Raw genomic sequence first — 27,500 nt, 5'->3', positions numbered from 1 at the left:
TCCCCTTTGCTTTTATTTGGGACTGTTCCTCACTACTTTCCACGTTCCAAGGGAGTTGCAGCTTTCCTCAAGTGGTCTATCCTGATTGCCTTGAAATGCATCCTGCTGAAATGGCTTGAAGCTGAGGCTCCGGACTATTCCCTTTGGAGGAGCCGCATGATCGCTCTTTTGATGTGGGAGCGAAGGGATGTGACTGACTTGGCTTCTCGACAAGGTCGTCTTTTCCAGACCACTTGGGAACCTTTCTGGAATACTTTGACCCCTCTGGCTCGTAGCCGGATACTTAATTGATGCTTTGTTTGTACTTCCCTTTTGTGCCTTTTTTGCATAATTTGTTATTCAAATTCTTTGTTAATTTGTGTTTCGAAGGAGGACCCAGGGGTGGTTTGGTGGGGAGGGGGGTTTGGGGGGGTGGTTCTTTTGGGGACTTTTCAAAACTTTTGAGCTGTTTCTGTATTTTGTGTTACTATGTTGTGCTCTTGCTTGCTCAATAAAATATATTTGACCATACCCTGGAGCAGGGATCTCAAAGTCCCTCCTTGAGGGCCGCAATCCAGTCGGGATTTCAGGATTTCCCCAATGAATATGCATTGAAAGCAGTGCATGCACATAGATCTCATGCATATTCATTGGGGAAATCCTGAAAACCCGACTGGATTGTGGCCCTCAAGGAGGGACTTTGAGACCCCTGCCCTGGAGGGAGGCTCTGCTATATGTCCATGTTTGTATCCTCAAGAAGGTACTGTAAAATTGAGTCTAGAACCCAGTTATGAAAGAATGCCCTGTATGGGTAGCTGAAGCAATTCCTGAAGAGGATGATTAAGTGCTAACATCTCCATGTACTTTTTTTGGTAAATCTGGAATCTGGTGTGGCGATGTCGATATCTTCCCAGAAGACAATGACTTGGCCAACAATGTACGTTTAGTCGATGTGGAAGCTGAAACCAATGGCAATGAGTCGATTGGAATAGGATCCATGGAGGTGTATTTTCAAAGCACTTAGACTTACAAAGTTTCATAGTCCTGTAGAACTTTGTAAGTCTACATGCTTTGAAAATGAGCCCCATAGTGTGTAGTTTGTTGGATTGCCCGGCGATTCAGAGATCTCTTTTGCAGCATGTCACATCGTGAACAAGACTCCACCCAGTGGCTGAATACAATCTATAAGCTCCTCAGTGCATATTCCCAATATAGATCTATCAACAGTACAGGGTGTGCATCCATAAGAATCCCTTATGGTATTAAAAATGAGAAAGCAGCATGAAAATGGAACTCATGCATCATGTGATTGTAATTATTGTTTTGTTTGTTTTGGGTACCCTTGACACCATCAATACCCTCAGTAAACATCAGCGCATTGATGCATGGACCTCGATAGCATGAACATGTGCAGCATGGGCATCGGCAGCCTGGACATCTATGTATGGGTCTCAGCACTATGGACATCAGTATATAGCCCTCGGCATCATGGACATCGGTGCATGGACATCAGTGCATGAACATCAGCACCATCAAAATTGGCACCTATACTAGTACCTATGAGGCCTGCTCGCTGGTACTTGAAGTGTCGCGCCCAAAGAGTAAAGTCAGCACGAATGAACTCAATGCCATATTGACTTGCGACATAGTCCTCTGATGTTCTTGAAGTCAGGTGAAGACACCCCCCCAAAAAGACAGACATTGACAAGGAAACCGCCACAGCCCAAATTTAATCCGAGGCTGAGGCAGTGTAAAGAGGCTTCACCGTCAGGAAGTTCATGAGGGAAATAAAAACTCGTAGGTTTGGATTTTTTTTTTTAACGAAATAACAATACTAAAAGAAATAAACAGAATTAGAAAGAAAATATATACATGAGTGGGAAGGCAAATCTATTAAATCGAAGAGCATTAGAAAAGCCGACTTCTTAGCTCTGTGGAAAAACGAAAACTGATGAGACGCGCGCCCTGCGTCAGGCGGGAAGGCACTCATACATGCACAGTGTGGTCAGTCGTGAACTTTCTAAAGTTCTTCAAACAAGAATGCTTGTGCAGCTGTCCGCATCAGGGCTCCATGGATGACGTCACCCATGCGTGAGAATATGCTGCCTGCTTGTCCTGGGATAAATACAATTTATAAACATCTAAGAATAAAACCCCTAAATAATATGTATGAATGGAGATGACATATTAAATAACAGAAATTTACCAGGTTTGATCAGATGAGTCAATAATGGCATGGAAACTTACTTTAAGCAAGCAACAGGATGCAAAACTGAGAGATTGGAGTTTGGGATGAAGATGTGAAGAAGACAAGCCCTTCACCAGCTCACTGCCATTCAGCAGGCTGCACTCAGACATATCCAGACTCTGTAACTCTTTGAGGTCTGCAATTCCCCTGAGACCAATATCTGTCAGCCTTCTGACCTTTGCAAGGTACAGGTGCTGGAGGCTTTGGAGATGGCTTGATACAGCCAACACTGCACTATCTGACAGTTCAGAGCAGCCACTAAGGTTGAGGCTGGTCAGATTGGGCTGCCATTTGCAGAGGATACTGACTGCTTCAGAGGAGAGGTCTTTGCAGTTCTGAAGAGCCAGCTCCCTCAGATTCAACTGCTCTACTTGTACCAAAGATCGGACTGCCTCTGTAGTAACCCCAGTGGAACTTAAATCCAAAGCTTTCATGCAGTTTACTCTTTCCTTGAGAAATGTCAGGATGTTCCGGAAAGATAGCACTGAGGATGAATTGTAGTTTCTAGAGCCTCGATAGGGATCAAATTCAAAGGTGATGTGGCAGCGAGCCAGCAAGAGTTTCTCTAGTCTGGGAGTACAGCTTATCAGTCGGTTGAAGATAAGATCAGACAGATAGCGAATACCAGAAAGGTTCAGCTCTCGAAGGTTGTTCAGAGCCTCTCGAACTTTAAGGACATTATCTTGTTTAGAGAGCAGGGTCCCTGACATGAAGAAACTATTGCAGCCACTCAGATCCAGTGAGTGCAGGTTGGGACAGTTCTGGATGAGAGCTATGAAAGAAGAGTCAGTCAAACAACTGCCACGCAGGGATAAGCTTTCCAGGTGAGGTCCCAGGTAGAATGAAATGTATTTGATGACATCTCTAGACACATTGGAACTGTCCAGATTATTCAGACTGATGCATGGGGCACATCTTCTTGCCAGGCCCTGAATGATATGAAGAGAAGATGAGGAGGCAGGAAGGTTGTAAACAACTTTTCGCTGGGAACAAAACAGAAGGAAACGCTATATGAAAAAAACATTATATTATCAATAATTCTTCACAGTATGTGTTCAGTTTAGCACATAAACCACACAGGTTAGCTATGATTGGCAGCATAACAGCATTCAGTCCAAAACTATGAACACTGAGAAAGAGTGTTCCAAGCAAGAATTGTGCCCTGTGTGACATGCCCACTAGCACTCCCACACCACCCACTGTGCTGCTGCCAAAGAAGAGAGGCAAGCCAAGGAGAGCAACTTTTGGGCCCCCTGCCTCCCTTATGCCCTGTGGAACTGCACCACTTGCATAGCCTTCAGGACAGCACTGAAAAAGAACTCTCTCTCTACCATTAACCATATGATGACAAAAATCTACTACAGGTACACCTCTGATTTTCCAGCACTTCTGGTTCCAAACTCTTGCCAGATTAACCATTTTGCCGACCCAATGGTGGCCACCTTCAGAACACATTCTAACCCCAGCACATCTCTGCCTCCCCCCATAACTCTTAAATCTTCTCTGGCAGCAAGTAGCATCTGCAGCCTGCTGATCATGTCAGCCTTTGCTGTCCCTTTAATGTTACTTCCTGGTCACAGGACTAGGAAGTCATGTCAGAGGGCGAGCCGAGGCTTCCTTGAGCAGCAGGTTGCAGATGCTGCTTGCCTCCAGACTAAAGGAGGTGCTGGACCATCCACTGCCAGAAAATCAGTAGTGTACCTGCATTCTTTCCTATGCTCAGACTAAGTTCATTTTGGTCACGTGACTGGGGTAATTTTATAACAGGGCACCCACATGGAAAGTTCCAGAAAGTGCCTATTTTAGGTCTGTTATAAAGACCACAAAAGGTGCTTATGCATAGGTGTAGCTACAGAGTGGTAAGTGACATCCAAAAAACTGCCACCCTTCTGTTACACCAACCAGCATCAATATATTCTAGCATTGCCTCCCTACCTTTCTCTTCATCCTGCTGATCCAGTTTCTTCCCCCCACCCCCATCCCCACTTCAAGTTTACAAACATGAAGCTGCACACGAAGGGAAGGAAAAACAGGGGGAGAATAAAGGGGAGACATGTTGTATATGAAGAGAAAAGGGAGACATGTTGTCTCTCTTCCCTTCTGTTGCTATGTAACATATTATACAGGAATGGAAGGGAAATGTAAAGGGGAGACATGTTGCATAAGAAGGGAAGGAAAGAGGGAGAAATGTTCCATATGAAGGGAAGGGGGAAATGCTGCACATGAAGAGAACAGGGGATCCAATCTACATAGAAAGGGAAGGAGATTGAAAGAGGGGAGACCTATTGCACATGAACGGAAGGGGGCAAAAAGGGAACAGGAGAGACATTGCATTGAAGAGGAAGGAAAGGGAAAGGGGAGGACATGTTACACAGGAAGGGAGATGGAAAACCAGCTAGCCTTGAGGTGGCAGAATGATAGAAAACTGAACATGAAAGATGAGTGCCAAAAATAGATGTATAGGGCAAGAAGTGAAGAAGAATAGAGGTAAGAAAAATAGCAAATGAACAGGAGTCCTTGGAAACAAAGTGAAGAGGGAAGCAGAGAGAGACAGAAAACAAGATGATTGGAAAAATAAAAATCACCAGACAACAAAGGAAGGAATGATTTTATTTTCAGTTTAGTAATTGAATTCTATCAGTGCTGAGAATTTATATCTGTTGGCTTTATTTTTGCACTGTACAGAAGGATATGGATTTTTCTATTTTTGTGGTGTTGCATGACATTCAGAGAATGGTATCAGTTTTTGTCTCCTCTTATTCTGTATCAGATAAGAATTATGTTAGGCATCTGTGAATGAGGTGAAGGATTCTGTAAGTATGCAATGTCTGTAACAATCTGTCTTGTTCCAGTTTCTCAGAAACAGCTATATTGGTGCTCTAGGGTCAATTTATAGCACTATTATGGTTTAGTAAGTTTCCTATATATAGGGTTACCTGATGGCCGGATTTCCCCGGAGGTCATGTCCAGGGGCCGGATGGCTTTTCAAAACCCGGCACTTTGTCCGGGTTTTGAAAAGCTTGGAATAAATCACCGTCAGGCAGGAGGGCATCCACACATGCGCGGATACCCTCCTGCCCGACGAGAGCAGGCAGTGGGGGCAGGGCTGGGGCAGATCAGGGGTGGAACTGGGCGGGGATGGGGGTGGGTCTAGGGTTCCAGATTTTCCAAACAGAAAGCCGTTAGCTTACACACCCCTGTTGCCAATATTTCTATCTAGAGCAATGTCTTACAAACTATTTCCAGTTGTGGCACATTAAACAAGTGGCCATGGCTCAAGGGCACAATGCGCGGCAGCGGCAAAGAAGGCAAATAGAATGTTGGGCATGATAAAGAAAGGAATCTCGAGTAGATCGGAGAAAGTTATAATGCCGCTTTATAGGGCAATGGTCAGACCACACTTGGAATACTGCGTCCAACATTGGTCTCCCTACCTAAAGAAGGATATAAAACTGCTGGAGAGGGTGCAGAGACGAGCAACAAAACTGGTGAAGGGTATGGAGAGACTGGAATATGAGGATAGACTTATAACACTAGGATTGTTCTCCCTTGAGAAAAGGAGACTGCGTGGGGATATGATCGAGACCTTCAAAATACTGAAAGGAATCGACAAAATAGAGCAGAGAAGATTATTTACACTGTCCAATTTGACACGGACTAGAGAACATGTAATGAAGCTAAGGGGGGACAGGTTCAGGACTAATGTCAGGAAGTTCTGCTTCACTCAGAGAGTGGTTGACACCTGGAATGCCCTCCCAGAGGAGATTATTGCGGAATCGACCGTCCTATGCTTCAAGAGCAAACTAGATGCATATCTCCTTAAGAGATAACTCATAAATTATTTATGGTCTGGATCTTAACTCAATCTTTGCAATGTTATGTTATTTTTCAAGACGCCTCAGCCCCACCACTCCACCGCAGAAAGTTATATTCGAATCGCGGGAAGCTTCTGGTGGAACTTCATCATTGGCTGTCTTTAATTTGCCACAAAAATATTTTTAAAAAACTTTTTAATTTTTCATTTACTCTTAATTATTCTTAAATATAGATAATAAATATCTCAATTGCATTGGATTAGAAAGTGAAATCCTCCACGGATAATACTTATCTCAGCCAACCAAGGGAGCCAGACCCGACATATTTCGCACGTATATCGTGCTTTTTCAAGGGTCTCCCAAGGTGCGCCGCCGTCATCCGACTCCAAAAATTTAAAGAGCAAAGATCTTTTGCTCTTTAAATTTTTGGAGTCGGATGACGGCGGCGCACCTTGGGAGACCCTTGAAAAAGCACGATATACGTGCGAAATATGTCGGGTCTGGCTCCCTTGGTTGGCTGAGATAAGTATTATCCGTGGAGGATTTCACTTTCTAATCCAATGCAATTGAGATATTTATTATCTATATTTAAGAATAATTAAGAGTAAATGAAAAATTAAAAAGTTTTTTAAAAATATTTTTGTGGCAAATTAAAGACAGCCAATGATGAAGTTCCACCAGAAGCTTCCCGCGATTCGAATATAACTTTCTGCGGTGGAGTGGTGGGGCTGAGGCGTCTTGAAAAATAACATAACATTGCAAAGATTGAGTTAAGATCCAGACCATAAATAATTTATGAGTTATTGTTTATTGGTGTTGGCTGGATGAAGTTATTTGTTAAGGCCAAATATAATAGTATCTCCTTAAGAGAGGCATATAAAGATATGGTGGACTATAAATTACGCCAGGTGTACACCTGGCAGGGCCTCCGCGTGTGCGGATCGCCGGACTTGATGGACCGAAGGTCTGATCCGGAGATGGCAGTTCTTATGTTCTTATAAGAACATAAGAATAGCCTTACTGGGTCAGACCAATCAAGCCCAGTAGCCCATTTTCACGGTAGCCAATCCAGGTCACTAGTACCTGGCCAAAACCCAAGGTGTAGCAATATTCCATCCTACTGATCCAGGGCAAGCAGTGGCTTTCCCCCATGTCTCTCTCAATAACAGACTATGGACTTTTCCTCCAGGAACTTGTCCAAACCTTTCTTAAAACCAGTTACACTATCCGCTCTTACCACATCCTCTGGCAACGCATTCCAGAGCTTAACTATTCTCTGAGTGAAAAAAATTCCCAATAACAGACTATGGACTTTTCCCCAAGAAATTGTCCAGATCTTTCTTATTTTTTTATTTAATAATCTTTTTATTGCAATAAAAGAAAAATACAACCACACCAAGACAATAAAATTCTGTAACAATAACCCATACCCATCCAATCTCCAAACACCCCCACCCATACAGGACCACTTTTCTTTCCTTTGGCCCCCACTCCCTCCATTCCTCCCCAAAGAAATACAGTAGGCAACTCCAGTATACATTCAAGAAAACACAAATCAACAAGTCATAGATTATTCAGAATCTGACTGCGGCCTCTCGGATGAGTCAGAACATTCAGATAAGGAGTCCACACTTGAAGGAAAATTTTACATCTATTCCAGGAACCAGACAAAATTCTCACCTTCCATCGCATCAGGGTATGCAGTTTATTCCTCCAATACCATACAGGGGGAGGCTGGTCAGACAGCCAACGATTCATAATACATTTCTTCCCTACAACATAGCACTTGCTCAAAAACAATTTTTCCCTGAGCTGGATACATATTTAACAAAGTAAAATGACAAAATAAGATACTAGACGCCGAGAGAGAGACGGCGGTGTTCAAAGTTGTGCCCAAAAAGGCAGTGTCCAAACTTTTCTTAAAACCAGCTATGCTATCCACTCTTACCAGAACCTCTGGCAGTGCGTGAGTAAAAAAAAAATTTCCTCCTATTGGTTTTAAAAGTATTTCCTTGTAACTTCATAGAGTGTCCCCTAGTCTTTGTAATTTTTGATGGAATGAAAAATCGATCCACTTGTACCCATTCTACTCCACTCAGGATTTTGTAGACTTCAATCATATCTCCCCTCAGCCGTCTCTTTTCCAAGCTGAAGAGCCCTAACCTTTTTAGTCTTTTCCCATACGAGAGGAGTTCCATCCCCTTTATCATCTTGGTTGCTCTTCTTTGAACCTTTTCTAGCGCCACTATATCTTTCTTGAGTTAAGGAGACCAGAATTGAATGCAATACTCCAGATGAGGTCGCACCATGGAGTGATATAGGGGCATTATAACATTCTTAGTCTTGTTAACCATCCCTTTTTTAATAATTCCTAGCATCCTGTTTGCTTTTTAGGCTGCCACCACACATTGGGCAGAAGGTTTCATTGTATTGTCTACGATGACACCCAGATCCTTTCCTTGGGTACTTACCCACAAGATGGACCCTAGCATCCGGTAACTGATTTGGGTTATTCTTCCCAATGTGCATCACTTTGCATTTGTCCACATTCAATTTTATCTGCCACTTGGATGCCTAGTCTTCCAATTTCCTAAGCTCTACCTGCAATTTTTCACAATCTGCATGCGTTTTAACAACTTTGAACAGTTTAGAGTCATCTACAAATTTAAGCACCACAATTGTCATTCCAATTTCCAGATCATTTATAAATAAGTTAAATAGCACCGGTCCCAGAACAGACCCCTGCGGCACACCACTGTTTACTCTCCTCCATTGAGAAAAATGACCATTTAACCCTACTCTCTATTTTCTATCCGATAACCAACTCCTAATCCACAACTAAACTTTGTCACTTATCCCATGACTCTTAATTTTCCCCATGAGCCTTTCATGAGGAACTTGTGCTCACCTTTATCCACATGTTTATTTACACCTTCAATGAAGTCAAGCAAATTTGTGAGGCAAGATCTCCCTCATCTGAACCCATGCTGACTCCATATCATTAAATCATGTTTGTCTACGTGTTCCACAATTTTATTTTTTATAATTGTTTCTACCATTTTGCCCAGCACTGGAGTGAGGCTTACTGGTCTGTAATTTCCCAGATCTCCCTGGAGCCCTTAAAAAAAAAAAAAAAAAATCAGCATAACATTGGCCTGCCTCCAATCTTCAGGTAGTATAGACGATTTTAGCGACAGATTACAGTTCACTAGCAGCAGGTCAGCAATTTCATGTAACATAAGAACAAAAGAATTGTCGCTGCTGGGTCAGACCAGTGGTCCATCATGCCCAGAAATCTGCTCACGCGGCAGCCCTTAGGTCAAAGACCATAAGAACATAAGCAGTATCTCTGCTGGGTCAGACCAGAGGTCCATCATGCCCAGCAGTCCACTCACGTGGCGGCCCATCAGGTCCAGGACTTGTATGGTAATCCTCTATCTATACCCCTCTATCCCCTTTTCCTTCAGGAAATCATCTAATGCCTTCTTGAACCCCAATACCGTACTCTGACCTATCACACTCTCTGGAAGTGCATTCCAGGTGTCCACCATCCTTTGGGTGAAGAACATAAGCACATAAGCACATAAGCATTGCCTCTGCTGAGTCAGACCATAGGTCCATCACGCCCAGCAGTCTGCTCCCGCGGTGGCCCCCCAGGTCAATGACCTGTAGTGATCTATTTCTCTACTACTCTATTAATTTACAGCCTTCTGTACTGTATAGTAACCCTCTAATTGTACCCATGGATCCCCTTTTCCTTCATGAACTCGTCCAATCCCCTTTTGAACCCCAAAGTCGTACTCTGCTCTACCACCTCCTCTGGAAGTGTATTCCAGGCGTTCACCACCCTCTGCGTGAAGAACTTCCTAGCATTTGTTCTGAACCTATCTCCCTTCAATGTTTTTGAGTGCCCTCTAGTTTTTGCTGCCTCTGCTAGTCTGAAGAATCTGTCCCTCTCTACCTTCACTATACCCTTCATGATCTTATGAGTTTCTATCATATCCCCTCTAAGTCTCCGCTTTTCCAGGGAGAAGAGCCCCAGCTTCTCCAGCCTCTCAGCATATGAGAGGTTTTCCATGCCCTTTATCATTTTTGTCGCTCTCCTCTGGACCCTCTCGAGAATCGCCATATCCTTCTTAAGGTACGGCGACCAGTACTGAACGCAGTACTCCAGATGCGGTCGCACCATCGCCCTATACAGCGGGAGGATAACTTCCTTGGTTCTGGTAGTGATACCTTTTTTGATAATGCCCAACATTCTGTTTGCCTTTTTTGAGGCCGCAGCGCACTGTGCCGCTGGCTTCATTGTTCTATCTACCAAAACCCCCAAGTCCTTTTCTAGGTTGCCTTCCCCCAGTACCCCCCCCCCCATTGTGTAGTTGTACATCGGGTTCCCTTTCCCTATGTGCATAACTTTACATTTTTCTACATTGAAGCTCATCTGCCATTTATTTGTCCACTCACTCACTCACATAGTAACTTAGTAGATGACGGCAGATAAAGACCCGAATGGTCCATCCAGTCTGCCCAACCTGATTCAATTTAAATTTTTTTTTTTTTTTCTTCTTAGCTATTTCTGGGCAAGAATCCAAAGCTTTACCCGGTACTGTGCTTGGGTTCCAACTGCCGAAATCTCTGTTAAGACTTACTCCAGCCCATCTACACCCTCCCAGCCATTGAAGCCCTCCCCTGCCCATCCTCCACCAAACGGCCATACACAGACACAGACCATGCAAGTCTGCCCAGTAACTGGCCTAGTTCAATATTTAATATTATTTTCTGATTCTAAATCTTCTGTGTTCATCCCACGCTTCTTTGAACTCAGTCACAGTTTTACTCTCCACCACCTCTCTCGGGAGCGCATTCCAGGCATCCACTACCCTCTCCGTAAAGTAGAATTTCCTAACATTGCCCCTGAATCTACCACCCCTCAACCTAGCATTGGTTCTGAATCTGTCCTCTCTTAATTTTCTTGTAGTATTCGAAAGTTTGAAAAATCTGTCCCTCTCCACTTTTCTATACCCTTCATGATCTTGTAAGTCTCTATCATGTCCCCTCTAAGCCTCCGCTTCTATAGGGAAAAGAGCCCCAGTTTCTCTAATCTTTCAGCATATGAAAGGTTTTCCATACCTTTTATCAATCTCGTTGATCTTTTCTATACCCTCTCGAGTATCGCCATATCCTTCTTAAGGTATGGCGACCAATATTGGACGCAGTACTCCAGATGCGAGTGCACCATCGCCCGATACAACGGCAGGATAACTTCCTTCATTCTGGTTGTAATACCTTTCTTAATAATACCTAGCATAATGTTCGCCTTCTTAGAGGCTGCTGCGCACTGTGCCGATGGCTTCATTGTTTTGTCCACCAGTATCCCTAAGTCCTTTTCTAGGCTACTTTCACCCGTTACCAGCCCTCCCATCGTATAGCTGTACATCAGGTTTCTGTTTCCTACATGCAAGACTTTACATTTCTCCACATTAAAGTTCATCTGCCATTTATTCGCCCACTCTCCCAGTTTGTTCATGTCCCTTTGTAAATCTTCGCAGTCCTCTTTAGTCCTAACTCCACTAAATAGTTTGGTGTCGTCTGCAAATTTTATAACTTCGCACTTCGTCCCTTTTCTAGATCATTTATAAATACATTGAATACATTGATAAATACATTGTTTATAAATACCAGTGCCCTAATTGAGACTAGCATTACCTGCATAGGTTCTGGTTCAGCAGGAGCTTATCTAACTTTGTCTTGAATCCCTGGAGGGTGTTTTCCCCTATAACAGCCTCTGGAAGAGCGTTCCAGTTTTCTACCACTCTCTGGGTGAAGAAGAACTTCTTTACGTTTGTATGGAATCTATCCCCTTTTAACTTTAGAGAGTGCCCTCTTGTTCTCTCTCCCTTGAAGGAGGGTGAACAACCTGTTTTTATCTACTAAGTCTATTCCCTTCATTATCTTGAATGTTTCGACTATGTCCCCTCTCAGTCTCCTCTTTTCAAGGGAGAAGAGGCCCAGTTTCTCTAACCTCTCACTGTACGACAACTCCTCCAGCCCCTTAACCATTTTAGTCGCTCTTCTCTTTCAAGTAATACTGTGTCCTTCTTCATGTACGGCGACCAGTGCTAGACGCAGTATTCCAGGTGAGGGCGCACCAGGCCTGGTAAAGCGGCATGATAACCTTAACCGATCTGTTCATGATCCCCTTTTTAATCATTCCTAGTTTTCTGTTTGCCCTTTTCGCCACCATCACACATTGCGCGGGCTTCATTGACTTGTCGACCAGTACTCTCAAATCTCTTTCCTGGGGGGTCTCTCCAAGTACTGCAATGGACATCCTGTATTCGTGTATAAGATTTTGTTACCGACATGCATCACCTTACACTTATCCATGTTAAACCTCATTTGCCATGTTGCAGCCCATTTCTCGAGTGTGTTTATGTCACGTTGCAGGTCTTCGCAATCCTCCTGCTTCTTCACTACTCTAAATAACTTCGTATCATCTGCAAATTTAATCACCTCACTCGTTGTACCAATTTTCAGGTCATTTATAAATATATTAAAGAGTACGGGTACAAGCACCGAACCCTGTGACACTCCACTCGTGACGCTTTTCTAGTCCGAGTACTGTCCATTTAACCCCACTCTCTGTTTCCTATCCGCCAGCCAGTTTTTAATCCATGTGAGTATTTCACCCTTGATTCCATGGCTCACAATTTTTTGAAGTAGTCGTTCATGTGGAACCTTGTCGAAAGCCTTCTGAAAATCCAGATATACAATGTCGACCTGGTCACCCTTGTCTATCTACCTGTTTACTCCCTCGAAGAAGTGAAGCAAGTTCGTCAAACAAGATCTTCCTTTGCTGAAGCCCTGCTGGCCGGTCCTCATCAGATTGTGTCCGTCAAGGTGTTCAATGATGCAGTCCTTTATCAGCATCTCTACCATCTTTCCCGGTACCGAGGTCAGACTCACCAGTTTGTAGTTTCTTGGATCTCCCCTCGAACCTTTCTTGAAGATCGGTGTAACATTCGCCACTTTCCAGTCTTCCGGAATCCTTCCTGATTTGATCGATAGATTGGCTATTAGTTGAAATAGTTCAGCTATAGACCCTTTCAATTCCTTGATTACTCTCGGATGGATGCCATCCGGTCCTGGGGATTTATCGTTTTTAAGCCTATCAATCTGCCTGCATACCTCTTCAAGACTGACCGTCAACCCTGTCAGTTTCCCATTTTCGTTTCCTGCCGGTATGTTGTGTATATTCTCTTCGGTAAATACAGACACAAAAAATGTGTTCAGTTTGTTGGCGATTGCTTTGTCGTCCTTTAGCACTCCCTTTATTCCATGGTCATCCAATGGCCCTACCGCTTCCTTCGTGGGTCGTTTCCCCTTAATATATCGAAAGAACGGTTTGAAGTTTTTTGCCTCCTTGGCTATTTTTTCCTCATAGTCTTTTTTGGCCCCTCTCATCACCTTATGGCACCTGCTTTGAGGTTTTTTGTGCTTTTTCCAGTTTTCATCCGTTTTTTACTTTTTCCATTCCTTAAACGAAGTCTTCTTGTCTCTGATCGCTTCCTTCACCGCTACAGTAAGCCACGTTCCTTGTTCTTTTTCCTCTTGTATCCCTTGTTGATACGCGGTATATATAGATTTTGCGCCTCAGATGCAGAGAAGGCCTTTGATCGTGTGGATCGTCATGTATCAAGCAATGATTGGTTTGGTACTGGTTCAAGATTTATACAAATGATTCAAACCTTGTATAGTTCCCCTTTTGCTTGACTATCTAATATAATAAAACCCTAAGCCGCGCATGCACACTCTTACCTGCGTGCTCCCGTTTTCCATGCGCTGTAGGCGCTGTAGGCTGTAGGAGTGCGCATGTGCGGCTTAGGGTTTTGTCGGCTTCAGGCGGCGCTGAGGCTGTCGGCCGCAGTGGCTCTTGGTGTCTGCAGGCCGCAGCGGCTGTCGGCGCCTGCAGGCCGCCGCGGCTGTCGGCAGAGGGCACACGCGAGCTAAGGGGTGCTGCTGGACAGGGGAAGAGAATGGGGGGGCGAGAAAAAGGAAGGGAGGCCTACTGCTGGAAGGGGAAGCAGGAAAGAGGTGCTAGGGGGGAAGAAAAAGGAAGGGAGGCCTACTGCTGGATGTGGGAGCAGGAAAGAGGTGCTGATGGGCAGGGGAAGAGATGGGGGGGAGAAAAAGGAAAGGAGGCCTACTGCTGGACGGGGGGAGCAGGAAAGAGGTGCTAGGGGGGAAGAAAAAGGAAAGGAGGCTTACTGCTGGACGGGGGAGCAGGAAAGAGGTGCTGATGGACAGGGGAAGAGATGGGGAGTGAGAAAAAGGAAGGGAGGCCTACTGATGGACAGGGGGACAGGAAAGAGGTGCTTCTGGACAGGGGGGAGATTAAAAAAAGGCAGAAGGGCTGCTGCTGGATAAGGGGAGCAGTGAAAGGGTGGTGGTAGACACAGGGAAGGTAAAAGGAAGGGGGAATGGGTGGACAGCCGAGGAAAAAGAAAGACAGAAATACAGAAAGCGGCTAAGGAGAGAGAGAGAGAGAAAGAAATAAAGACAGACACACACACATATATTCTAGCACCCGTTAATGTAACGGGCTATAAGACTAGTATCTATATAATAAAACCGTAGGCGGCGCATGCGAATTCTTATCGGCGTGCTTCCATGATCCGTATGTCCGTGGCCGCCAAGAGTGCAGCATGCCCCGCGCTTACTACGGCCCCACGCGCAGCTGAGTTCGGCACGGCGGTTTCCCCAGATAGGGGAAGTCGAACAACTCACTCCCGACGCGCAGCTGAGTTCGGCATGGCGGTTTCCCCAAATAGGGGAAGTCGAAAAACTCACTCCCGGCTCTCTTTGGCACGGCGGTTTCCCCAGATAGGGGAAGCCGAACAGCTCACTCCCGCCTCATGGTCCTGCCGCCGCTCCTGTTCACAGCGGACTGCACGTCAACGACTCCCCCCCCCCCATCCTCCCGCAACAGCTGCTACCGCTCCTGTTCAAAGCGGCCTGCTGAGGTTCACGGCCGGCTGTAGCGAACCTCTCAGGCCGCTCTCCACATGGTAGCACGTTCCCTCTGACGCGATCGTGTCAGAGGGAACATGCTACCGAGTTGGAGAGCGGCCTGCGAGGTTCGTTACAGCCGGCCGCGAACCTCAGCAAGCCGCTTTGAACAGGAGTGGTTGCGGGAAGGGGGGGAGTTTTAACAGGATTAGAATTTTAACAGGAGGAGTCGCCGAAAAAAACCTTCAGCAGCAGCAGGCCAGCACGCGGGAAGGGAATGGGGAGGGGCCGAACGGAGCAGGGCAGCTCACGGTAAGAGAAGGGAATGGGGGGGGTGGGGGAAAAAGCTTCTACTACTCAGCAGGGACCTGGAGGGGAAGGGAAATGCCGCTGCTGCTTATGCAAAGGAAAGTGGGGGGGGGGGGGGGGGAGGAAGAGAAGGGAATGGGGGGGGGGTGGGGGAAATGCTGCTACTACTTCACAGGGATCTGGAGGGGAAGGAAAATATCACTGCTGCTTCTGCAAAGGAAAGTGGGGTGGGGGGGAGACACAGAAAGAAATACAGACAGACAAAGGAGGCTAGGGAGAGAGACAGACAGAAATAAAGACAGACAGGGGACCAAAGAGAGACAGAAAGAAAAACAGACAGACAGACAAAGGGTGCCAGGGAGAGAGAGAGAAAAATTGCAGGAGGGAGAGAGACAGAAAGAAAGGAAGAAAGAGACAGGAGCAGGGAGAGAGACATAAATAAAGAAAGACAGCCAGCCATATATTCTAGCACCCGTTAATGTAACGGGCTTAAACACTAGTATTAATAATACTTTTTCAGAACACTTTCATCTGGAGAGGGGAGTTAGAAAAGGATGTCCATTATCTCCTTTGTTTTTTGACATTGTACTGGAACTAGAGAGTTGCACGGGGATAGAAATCCCAACCATCCCCGCCCGTCCCCGCCAGGATCCTCTCCATCCCCAGCCATCCCTGTCAGAATCCTCTCCGTCCCCACCCATCCCCGCAAGGAATTACCTCCATCCCCGCCATCTCCATAAAAAGCAGCAATTACTTCTGACAGGATTATCAATTCCACAGTTTCTTTTGTGTTTGCGCTGCTGTTTTCCTTGTGGAATTTCTTTGGTGGAACCCTTTTTTTTGTTTTCTGTTCAGGTAATTAACTTAGAAAGCCCCTCTTTTACTAAGGCTGACGTGTCCATTATATTATATGGACGTACCCTGCTTCCAAAGCCTTCCATCCCCGTGGGTATCCCGTTGGCTAGAGGGGGTCCCCGTGGGAGTCCCTTGGGCCAGAGGGAGTCCCCATGGGAGTCCTGTGGGTTAGGGGGGGATTCCCATAGGAACCCCGCGGGACCTGCGGGATTCCAGCGATCTCCGTTCCCGTGCAGACCTCTAACTGGAACCCTTGCTATTAGCTATTCAGCAGGCAGAGGAGATAGAAACATAGAAACATAGAAATAGACACTGTCCAAAAGGATTATTTGACACATTCACTTTTCTTTGAAAGGAAGAGGGTATAAAATATTTAGGCATTTGGATTCAGAAAACGTTTGAAGAAACGATGAAAGTAAATGAAAGATCCTTATTGCTAAAGGTCTCAGAAATGTGTGAGCAATGGAACCCATTACATCTGTCTTGATGGGGGATAGTCCAGACGGTTAAAATGATGATTTTGCCTGTGGTTTGCTACCAAATGGGTATGTTGCCAGTGTATTTTCAGGAGTCATTTTATAAGAAATTAAATAGTATTCTTACTAAATTTATTTGGCTGGATACTGTTCGAATTGCTTTAGTATCTTTACAAAAACCAATTGCGGTGGGTGGGGTAAATTTTCCCAATTTTTATAGGTATCATCAGGCCTATATTCTGCGTCAGGGTATGTATTGGATCCTCCCTGAGCTCATGGAAAATCTTCCTGATTGGTTATATTGGCAATTGATGTCCCCATTACGACTGTTTCATGTGTTGAATATCAGTTTACCCTGATACATAAAAGACAATAGTATTTTATTAGACACCTGGAAAACTTTGAAATTTATTAACAAATTAACAGATATTCTGGTAGAGAAATCCACTTTTCAATCCTTATGGCTAAACTCCAAGATTCAAATTGGCAAATCAGGGATCTTATGGAAGCAATGGATGCAGGCAGGTATACGTACACTAGATGATGTCACATCAGATGGGAAAATGTTTGATTTTTCACAACTGCAACAAACATTTGGTATTGCTAAGTCTCAAAATTATAAGTGGTTGCAGTTGAAGCAAGCCATTCAGAAGGGGTTCCCTGATTGGCAAAATCTAAAAAATCATTATAGTTTGCAGGTCCTTTCCTTCCAGACAGATTTTTTAGGACATCAGGCTGCCCGGTGGTATAAATTAATATCTGAATTCTTGAATAAAAAAACAAAATCTAGTCTTAAAAGACATTTGGAGCATTGAGATAAAGCAGTATATTTCTGCGTCTCGATGGCCACGAATTTGGACTTGGAGGATGAGATGTACACTGTCAGCATCTTTTACATAGATCTTCTTGGATCCCAGTTAGGTTACACAGGTTAGACAGTTCTAAGTCTAATAGATGCTGGCACTGTCATCTAGACATTGGGAAACTGGATCATCTGTTGTTCTATTGTCCTTTGATACTTAACTTTTGGAGTTCAATTTGGGGTAAGATTAACAACATACTGGAATCATCAATTCCACTAATGTATGAGGCGGTCATATGTGGAACATTACTACATGTTAAGCCCCCTATAGATTGATATAAATGCCGTCTTTTCCTTATCATGACCGGAATAGCCATGCAGATGGTTATCTGAAACTGGAAGAATTCTGATCCGTCTAAATTTCCCTTTCTGGTGGGCAAATCTGTGCTCCAGCTATAGGTGTGAAAAAATGAATACCAATAGTTTGGGGCACAGTAATTTATTTAAATTGGTTTGGGGCCCGTTGAAATCTTATATTACTTCACTATAGTAGGTCTTTGATTATGAGTCAGTTTTTCTTTATTTTCATACACATCCAGGGAAGGGTGGGAGGGGGGCTATTTCTGTCTTAATTTTGACCTTTGAGTATTTACACTTGGGTTGGGTGGGAGGTTGGGAGGGTATTATTAATTTGAACAGGGTAAGGTTTCTGTGTTTTATTGAATAATCATTGGGTGGGTGGGAGAAAATGGTTGGTTATTCATATTTGTAAGTTGAATGTGCTTTTATTGACTAATTATATGTTATATATTTGTGTATTGCACTAATGAAGTTTGGAAAATCAATAAAAAATTTTTAAAAAAAAGATTTTGCGCCTCGGTGACTGTGTCCTTAAAAAGGGACTATGCTTGCTCTAGCGTTTTTACAGTGCTTATCCTCTTCTTAATCTTCTTCCCCACCATGAATCTCATCTCTTCATAATTCCCCTTTTGGAAGTTCAGTGCCGTGGCCATCATTCTGGATCGATGTTTTGCCCCCATGTCCAGGTTGAAGCAGATCATATTGTGATCACTGCTTCCCAGCGTCCTTTCTACTTCTACACCTTGCGCCGGTCCTCGTGGTCCATTTAGAATTAAGTCCAGAATTGCATTTCTTCTCGTATTTTCCTTGACAAGTTGTTCCAGGAAGCAATCGCCTACATCATCCAGGAATTTGGTCTCCCTACTGCAGCTGGAGGTGCCTAAGTTTCAGTCTATCCCCAGATAATTGAAGTCACCCATGATAACTGCATTGCCTCCCTTGCAGTTGCATTTAATCTCATCTGTCATTTCTCCATCAATTTCTTCGGACTGCCCTGGGGGTCGGTAGTAGATGCCGATCTTCATTTCTGTTCCATTTGTTCCTGGAATTTTGACCCACAGAGACTCTACCTTATTTTTCGTTTCCGGCGTGTTCACTCCGGTAGACTCACCCCCACCTTTTAGTCCTACTCTGTCTCTGCGGTATAGCTTGTATCCCGGTAGCATAGTATCCCAAACATTTTCCTCATTCCACCATGCTTCAGTTCTTTTAGTACCCTGGGATGTATATCATCTGGTCCAGGCGATTTATCACTTTTTAATTTGTCGATTTGGCTTAGTACATCTTCCAGATTCACTGAGATTTTTCAGTTCCTCCACATAACCCTTGAAAACCATTTCCAGTTCAGGTAGATCTCTTATATCTTATTCCGTAAAGACCGAAGTAAAGAATTCATTCAGTCTCTGTTCTATGGCCTTATCCTCCTTGAGCGCCCCTTTTGCTCCTTGATCATCCAACGGTCCCACAGATTCCCTCATAGGTTTTCTGCTTCTGATGTACCTAAAAAAATTGTTATGAGTTTTTGCCTCTTTTGCAAGTTTCTCTTCATATTCTTTCTTAGCTGTCTTTATTAATGCTTTGCTTCCAACTTGCCACTGATTGTATCTCTTCTTATTTTCTTCATGCAGGTCCTTTTTCCATTCTTTAAAGGATTTTTTTGGCTTTTAACCTTTTAACCACTCTGGCTCTCGTTTCCTCTTCTTTCCACCTTTGCTGATACATGGAATATATCTAGTCTGGCTTCCACAAAAGTATTTTTATATAACATCCACATCTGGTTTACAGTCCTAACCTTTATAACTGATCTTTTTAAATTCTTTTTAACCGTTTTCCTCATTTTATCATAGTTGCCCTTCCGAAAATTAAACACCTCTACAGTACATTTCTTTTGCGATGTCACTCCTGATAGCAGCTCAAATTTGATCACGTTATGATCATTGTTTCCCAGTGGACCCAACACAGTTAACTCCTTTACTATGCCTTACTTTCCACTAAGGACCAAATCTAAAATAGCTCCCTCTCTTGTCGGTTTCTGGACCAGTTATTCCAAGAAGCAATCATTTATGACATCTAGGAATTTTATCTTCCTAGCACTCCCCGATGTAACATTTAATCATCAATGTTGGGGCAATTGAAATCACGACAAAATATATTAGAGGATGGATAAGTTTTTCAATATCAAAAAACTCAGTAGCTTATCCACAGTTTATAGCAATTACATAGCTTATCAGGAGACCAGTCAAAAGCTATGTAATTGCTATAAACTAAACCTCTAGACAGCTTTCTTGGAGCCTCAAAAATGGGAGAAAAAAGGCCTCCGTTAAGCTTCATATGTACAAAAAAAAACCCAAAACACCCAGTTAGTAGTATCAAGTTTCAAGTTTATTTAAAATTTCTTATACCGTCCAATCAGTCTTCTAGGTGGTGTACCAATTTGTAAAAACAAAGGACAAACTATAAATAAAATAAAAGTTTGAAGTGACACTACGTCACCAAACTCTAACTATGAAAACTTTTAAAAACTATTAAAAACATAGACAAACAAGAACATAAGGTAAAAGGCAAGAACTACATAAGGCAAAGTAAAAGAAAACAATTAAGGAAAAAACAAGAGGGAGGGCTGCTGTAAGTTCAGTAGTATTTTCACTCAATTGCCCTTAAGAGGACAGTTAGGCCTCAAAGGCATCACGGAAGAGAAATGTTTTTAGGTTCGTCTTAAAGTTATTAAGATTTGATTCTTCGCGTAAATAATTTGGAATACTATTCCAAAGAGAGGGGGCATTGACAGAGAAGATGGTAGATCTTATTGTATATATAACTTCAGTGACGGTATAGAGAAGAGGTCATTAGCTGTTGATCTTAGGGACCTAGAAGGAATATAAAGGGTAAGAAGATTATTTATAAATTGTTCTTTATTTAGAGTCTCCAAAAATGCCAATGCACATAGGCACATTAGAGAGATCGTGAGCCTGCCGGGACAGACATGGAAAAATTACTGAGTACCTGAATAAATTCATATTAACCGTTCTGAGCTCCCCTGGGAGAACAGTATAGAAAATTGAATAAATCCTTTTTTTTAAAACCCCCACATCGACCACAGTGTTTAAATTTTGACCCAATAGATCCAACCAATCTTACCTAAACAGTGGAATAGCAAAAGAGGATAGATATATCCTTATCATCTGATTCTGAGATCCAGGAGCTTTGTAAGATTCCTCTAGACCAGGGGTGTCCAACCTGTGGCCCGAGGGCCGCATGCAGCCCCGTGAAGTATTTTGTGCAGCCCCGGTCGAGGGCAATGCAGTGTTTTCCTCTGCTGCCCCCAGGTGTTTACCGTCTTGCCAGCTCCCTCCTCCTCTGTCTTGCTACAGCATTTGCGCATTTGTGTGGCCCCAGAAAAAATTTTTTCGGCCAATGCGGCACAGGAAAGACAAAAGGTTGGACACCCCTGCTCTAGACACTACATCTAGTTTTTTTTGTTACATGATGAAAACACCCAGCAATTTTCATGCTAATTACTAAGGCTTCACTTCTAGGGAGAGAGATACAGCAGCTTTTGCTGTTTAAGGCAAGTAGCTACCATACCACAATAGAGAATATTTGTTGGATGCATATACATATACTCGGTTTGCGAGTGTTTTGCAAGATGAGCAAAACATTCCCGCAAATCGTGCCTCGCCCCCCCCCTGCGATCCGGCATCCTCCCTGCTCACGATCTGGCATCCCCCACCCACCCACCCACCCAAACACAATCTCTAGCACCGGCACCAATGCACAGGACATGCCGGTGCCTGTGCCCGAAGATCCTCCCTCTTGCTTGGGCTTGGCCTTGAGCATCTGCGCATGCTCAAGGCCTTCTAGTTCTCGCTCTCTCCAAGATTCTCGGAGATCTCTGAGAATCTCGGAGAGAGCAAGAACTAGAAGGCCTTGAGCATGCGCAGATGCTTAAGGCCCAGCCCAAGCAAGAGGGAGGATCTTCGGGCACTGTCACCGTCACTGTCATGTCCTGTGTGTTGGTGCTGGTGCTGGTGCCAGATCAGGGTAAGAGATTGTGTTTGGGTGAGTGGGGGATACCAGATCGCGGCGGGGGGTGACACAAGCGGGGGGGGGGATGCTGGATCGCGGGGGGGTGTGGAGCAGCACCGGTGGCTTCGGGGGTGGGAGTAAGGTGGAGCAGCGCCAATGGCCTCGGGGGGGAACGAATCAAGCGAGTTTCCCTTACTTCCTATGGGGAAACTTGCTTTGATATACGAGTAAATTGGTTTACGAGCATGCTTCTGTAATGAATTAGGCTCATAAACCAAGGTTCCACTGTACCATTGAATAAAAGCCTGAATTCCTTGAAAAACCAAAGAACAAAATTAACCAGAACCTAGAAAATTGTTGTGGCTGTGTATTTTGTCTGTCACTCAGCTCAGGTGTCTATAAGCAAACAAAAATTATGCTACCAGCTGAAGCCCACCTGTGCCATTCTCTCCTTCCCCAAGCCTGCTGATAACATTATTGCAATAAACAATGATGCCACATCTAGGACTGGAGATTTCTCATAAGACTTTTGATGTAAAAAAGTTTAAGTTAAAATAACTGCTAGCATATCTGGGACAAAGATCCTTCCCCCAATACAACAGCATATTGAGGCAGAATCGCATTCTTTGTGACATGCCCCTTAATTCCCTGCCCCACCCACTACACCAAAGCCCAAGAAGAGAAGACAATGGACAGGGAGCAATTTGGCACCCATGCCTTCCTTTCACCCTGTTCAGCCAAACCAGTCATGCAACCCTTCGTATGGACCTCATAAAAAAAGAATTGTAGCCTAATTATAACACTTTGAGGTAGCTCCGTGGCAGGAACAAGCCAGTTCCAAATTTCTCCCTGATCCCTTTATTTTTTTCCCTAGAAAAAGGCTTTGCCATACCTGAAGATGAGTGTCCTGTGAAGCAAAGTACCATGTCCGATTAACAAGTGATGCCTCCTTCCAGTCTGATAGAGGCAAGAAGCTCAGGATGTGGCTGATTATCTGAAATGAGGACATCAATGAGAGTGAAAGTCAAATCAAAACTGTGACAAATACCAGGTACATAACATCAGATATATCACCACACTTACATAGAAACATAGAAAAATGACGGCAGAAAAGGGCCAAAGCCCATCAAGTCTGCCCACTCCAGTGAAGCTTCCCCCATGAGTTTGCTCACCAACCTCCTGTCCTTACCTCATTAGAGATCCCACATGAATATCCCATTTATTTTTGAAATCTGCCACGCTGTTGGCCTCAATCACCTGCCGTGGGAGTTCATTCCAATGATCGACCACCCTCTCAGTGAAGAAATACTTTCTGGAGTCACCATGAAATTTCCCTCCCCTGATTTTCAGCAGATGCCCTCTGGTGGACAAAGGTCCCATAAGACGAAAGATATCCTCTTCCACCTCGATACGACCTGTGATTTATTTAAATGTCTCAATCATATCCCCTCTCTCTCTTCGTTCTTCAAGTGAGTACAGCTGCAATTTATTCAGCCTTACTTGGTACGGAAGATCCTTGAGCCTCGAGACCATCCTGGTGGCCATCCGCTGAACTGACTCAACTCTCAGCACATCTTTCCGGTAATGTGGTCTCCAGAATTGAACACAATATTCCAAATGAGGTCTCACCATGGACCTGTACAGTGGCATTATGACCTCTGGCATCCTGCTGATAAAACCTCTACGGATACAACCCATCATTTGCCTTGCCTTGGAGGAAGCCTTTTCCACTTGATTGGCAGTTTTCATGTCATCACTAATGATTACTCCTAAATCCCGTTCTTCCGTAGTTCTAACTAAGGTCTCACCATTTAACGTGTAAGTCCTGCACAGATTTCTTTTACCCAGGTGCATCACTTTGCATTTTTTAGCATTGAAGTTGAGCTACCAAGTCGATGACCATTGTTCTAATAGTAGTAGGTCCTGCGTCATACTGTCAGGCATAGTGCTTTTACCTACTATGTTGCACAGTTTGGTGTCATCGGCGAACAATGATATTTTTCCTCTGAGCCCTTGGGTCATATCACTTATGAATATGTTGAATAGGATTGGACCCAAGACCAAGCCCTGTGGCACTCCACTGGTCACATCTGATGTTTTGGATGGGGTACCATTTACCATCACCCTCTGAAATCTACCGCTCAGCCAATCCTTAACCCATGCAGCTAGTGTTTCCCCTCAGCCAATCCTTAACCCATGCAGCTAGTGTTTCCCCTAATCCCAGCAATTTCAACTTGTTCAATAACCTGCGGTGTGGGACGCTATCAAAAGCTTTGCTGAAGTCCAAATACACTATGTCCAGGGACTCCCCAGCATCCAGTTGTCTTGTTACCCAGTCGAAGAAGCTAATCAGATTTGATTGGCAGGACCTGCCCTTGGTAAATCCATGTTGATGGGGATCACGTAGATTTTCTTCATCCAGGATTGTATCAAGTTTCTGTTTGATCAGTGTTTCCATGAGTTTGCATACTATGGATGTGAGACTTACCAGTCTGTAATTTGCCGTCTCTGTCCTGCAGCCCTTTTTGTGGAGCGGAATAACATTAGCTGTTTTCCAGTCCAAGGGGACTCTTCCCGTGCTTAGGGAGAGATTGAAGAGCACAGACAATGGTTCTGCCAGGACTTCTCTCAACTCTCTGAGCACCCTGGGGTGTAGGTTGTCTGGTCCCATGGCTTTGTTCACTTTGAGTCTTGAGAGTTCGCAGTAGACGCTACTGGGCGTAAACTCGAAGTCTTGAAACGGGTCTTTCTGGCTTTCCCTTGTCTGTAAAAGTGGACCGGATCCCGGCGCCTCACAGGTGAAAACCGAGCAGAAGTATTCATTTAGTAGTTCGGCCTTAGTGGAATCCGATTCTGCATAATTCCCGTCCGATTTCCTGAGTCGTTCTATCCCATCTTTGTTTCTTTTCCTGTCACTAATATACCTAAAGAAGGATTTATCCCCTTTCTTAATGTTCCGCGCTAGATTCTCCTCTATTCGGAGCTTGGCCTCTCTGACTGCCTTCTTGACAGCTTTAGACCTGTCCTGATAGTCTTCTTTTGCCTCCTGCTTTCCTAAATATTTGTAGGCGATAAATGCTTTTTTCTTCTCCTTAACGAGGTCTGAAATTTCAGTACTGAACCACTGGGGCCTCTTGTTTCTCCGACTTTTGCTGACCGTTTTTACATAGCAATTTGTTGCTTCATGCAGGGTGGATTTCAGAGTTGTCCACATATTCTCCACGTTGTCGGTTTGTGCTTGGTTTTGCAGCTCCCGATGGACAAAATCTCCCATGTGTTCGAAGTCTGTGCCTTTAAAGTTGAGGACTCTCGTCACTGTATTCAATCTAGAGAAACCCCATCTGAGGATAAGCCATACCATGTTATGGTCGCTGGAGGCCAGCGTATCTCCTACCAATACTTCTGTGACGCTGTCTCCATTGGTGAGTACCAGGTCCAGTATCGCCTGGTTTCTAGTGTGCTCCCGTACCATTTGTTTGAGTCGTGCACCCTTTATGGAGGTTAATATTCTTCTGTTGCCAGAGGTAGTTGCAGAGAGTGTGTTCCAATCTGCATCGGGCATGTTGAAGTCTCCTAGCAGAACTGTGTCCCCGCGCAAAGTGATGTTCTCTATATCCTCGATCAGTTTTATGTCCTTGTCTTCCTGTTGTCTAGGAGGTCTATATACCACACCAAGGTATAAGCATTTTTCGTTCCCTTTGGCCAGGTTCACCCAGAGGGATTCCCCGGAGTATTTAACATCTGTGATTCTGGTAGTCTTGATGTTTTCTTTAATGTATAGTGCTACCCCTCCTCCTAACTTACCCTCTCTATCTCAACGAAGCAAGTTGTAGCCCGGTATAACCATATCCCACCCGTGCGAGTCCGTGAACCAATTCTCAGATATTGCCACCACATCTAGGTCTGCGTTCATTATTTCAGTCTCCAATTCCAGAATTTTGTTGCCCAAACTGTGTGCATTAACATACATTGCCCTCCATACCTTATTGTTGTTAAGTCCCTGTGAAGAGATTCCCTTCTGATTTAGTGTGACTCCCATTTTATCGTGTATAGTATGGGTACTTACCTTGGACTCACAAGTGTGGTTGTGGCTCGCCACCTCAGGATAGTTTCTTACTGCTCTGGAATGTGAGTGGATACCCTCCCCCAACTTACCTATTTAAAGCCTTACGAAGTAGGCGGGCTAGTCGATGTCCAAATACGTTTTTACCTCTCTTGGTCAGGTGGAGTCCGTAAGAACTGTTCCCTCCCACCACATCACAAAATAAGTTTTGGTAGGCTGACACTTTCCACCATAAATGTAGTGGTTAGAGTTGCTTATGGGACTTGCTACTCCTCTATGGTTCACTAGCCCACCCACCAGGCTACTTAAGACTCCTGTATGTAGGTCTACTAGGCTTTCCTATACCAGATGTTGCTGTTCTAAAGACAGGTATGTACTTTTGTATTCTGATCTTTATGGGGTGTGAGAGGGTCAGTGAGCACTAGGAAAGTGTATGGGGGTCTTTACTCTGCAGTTGTTATCTGGTCACTGGGGTACCTTTTTAAAACTTATACCCTTTTAAAACAGATCTAACTCAAAACTTGTAAGTTCTGTCCAGGACGTCTGCCAAAAACATTTTATTATCTCTGCAGGACATCCAAGTCTAAGCCTGCCCAAATGCCACCCATAACACTCTGGCCAACACGCCCCTTTGAGCTCTGGACGCACAGCGGGAGAATATTCTTGCTAGACATCCAGGAAAATATTGGCATTTAGACATCTAGGTGCCGACTTAAATAGGTTTTTGGATGTCTGGATGTTTTGATTATAAGTCCAACAGGCTAATATTCAAAGCAAGTTATAAATCTATATGATTAGGGAGGTAATTCTGTATAGATTGCTCATAGTTAAGCACCGGGATGATCCACGCTAAGCTAGTATTCTATAAAGGTCACTCCATGAAGAACAGCCTTTATAGAAATAGAATACCATATTTCCCCGCATATAGGCTGCCCCTCTGCATAGGCCACACCCACAGAAAAGGGCGGCCTATGTTTAAAAACTGGAAGATAAGCCGCCTCATGGTATTAGTCGTGGCAGCTGTGATCTCTTCGACATCCGGCCTGCCCCTGCCCCACCCACTAAGTGGCCGACAGCTCTCTTGGGACTCTTGAGAACTGACCTCAGCCACTCAGCAAGCGGTGTGGGGACAGGCCGGATACTGAAGAGATCACTAGGCTGCGCCCCATACACATGTTTGTAAAACCCATGTATAGGCCTCAGCCTATATATGGGAAAATACGGTACTAGAGAAGGGAGAGGTTCTGGATAGGAGGGTATTTGGGAAGTTGTAGGCAGAGATGGTGGACCTGAGGGTAGTGAGGAGGGAGGGATTGAGGAGGAGGAAGGATGCTAGATGGGAGAGTATTTGGGAAGAAAAAGGGAGAGATGGTGGAATTGGGGTATTGGGAAGGAAGAAGGGAGAGATACTGGGTGGAAGGGCAGTTGGGAAGAAAAAGGGAACCCAGAGGTGGTGGGGAGGGAGAGAGCAATACTGGATGGAAGGGATTCGGTGGGTGGGGAAATTGGAGAGGGGCCAGGACAGGGGTAGGGAACTCCGGTCCTCGAGAGCCGTATT

At 44.4% G+C, this 27,500-nt stretch overlaps 1 protein-coding gene across 2 annotated transcripts in view; it reads right to left on the bottom strand.

Annotated features, from left to right (window-relative positions):
• The window catches only part of LRRC29 (leucine rich repeat containing 29), a 155,066-nt gene that overhangs the window by 73,712 nt on the left and 53,854 nt on the right, over positions 1-27,500 (bottom strand). For both annotated transcript variants that reach the window (XM_033942430.1, XM_033942429.1), the window contains exons 2-3: positions 22,772-22,873; positions 2,227-3,210 (exon numbers count right to left, since the gene is read on the bottom strand). In XM_033942430.1, the coding sequence (XP_033798321.1) occupies positions 2,227-3,210; positions 22,772-22,873 (1,086 nt within the window). The remainder of the gene's footprint in view (positions 1-2,226; positions 3,211-22,771; positions 22,874-27,500) is intronic.

This window comes from Geotrypetes seraphini, chromosome 4, assembly GCF_902459505.1.
Source record: "Geotrypetes seraphini chromosome 4, aGeoSer1.1, whole genome shotgun sequence".
Lineage (NCBI taxonomy): Eukaryota > Metazoa > Chordata > Amphibia > Gymnophiona > Dermophiidae > Geotrypetes > Geotrypetes seraphini.
Note: the sequence above shows the minus strand (reverse complement) of the source record. Positions and strands in the feature narration are given on the sequence as shown.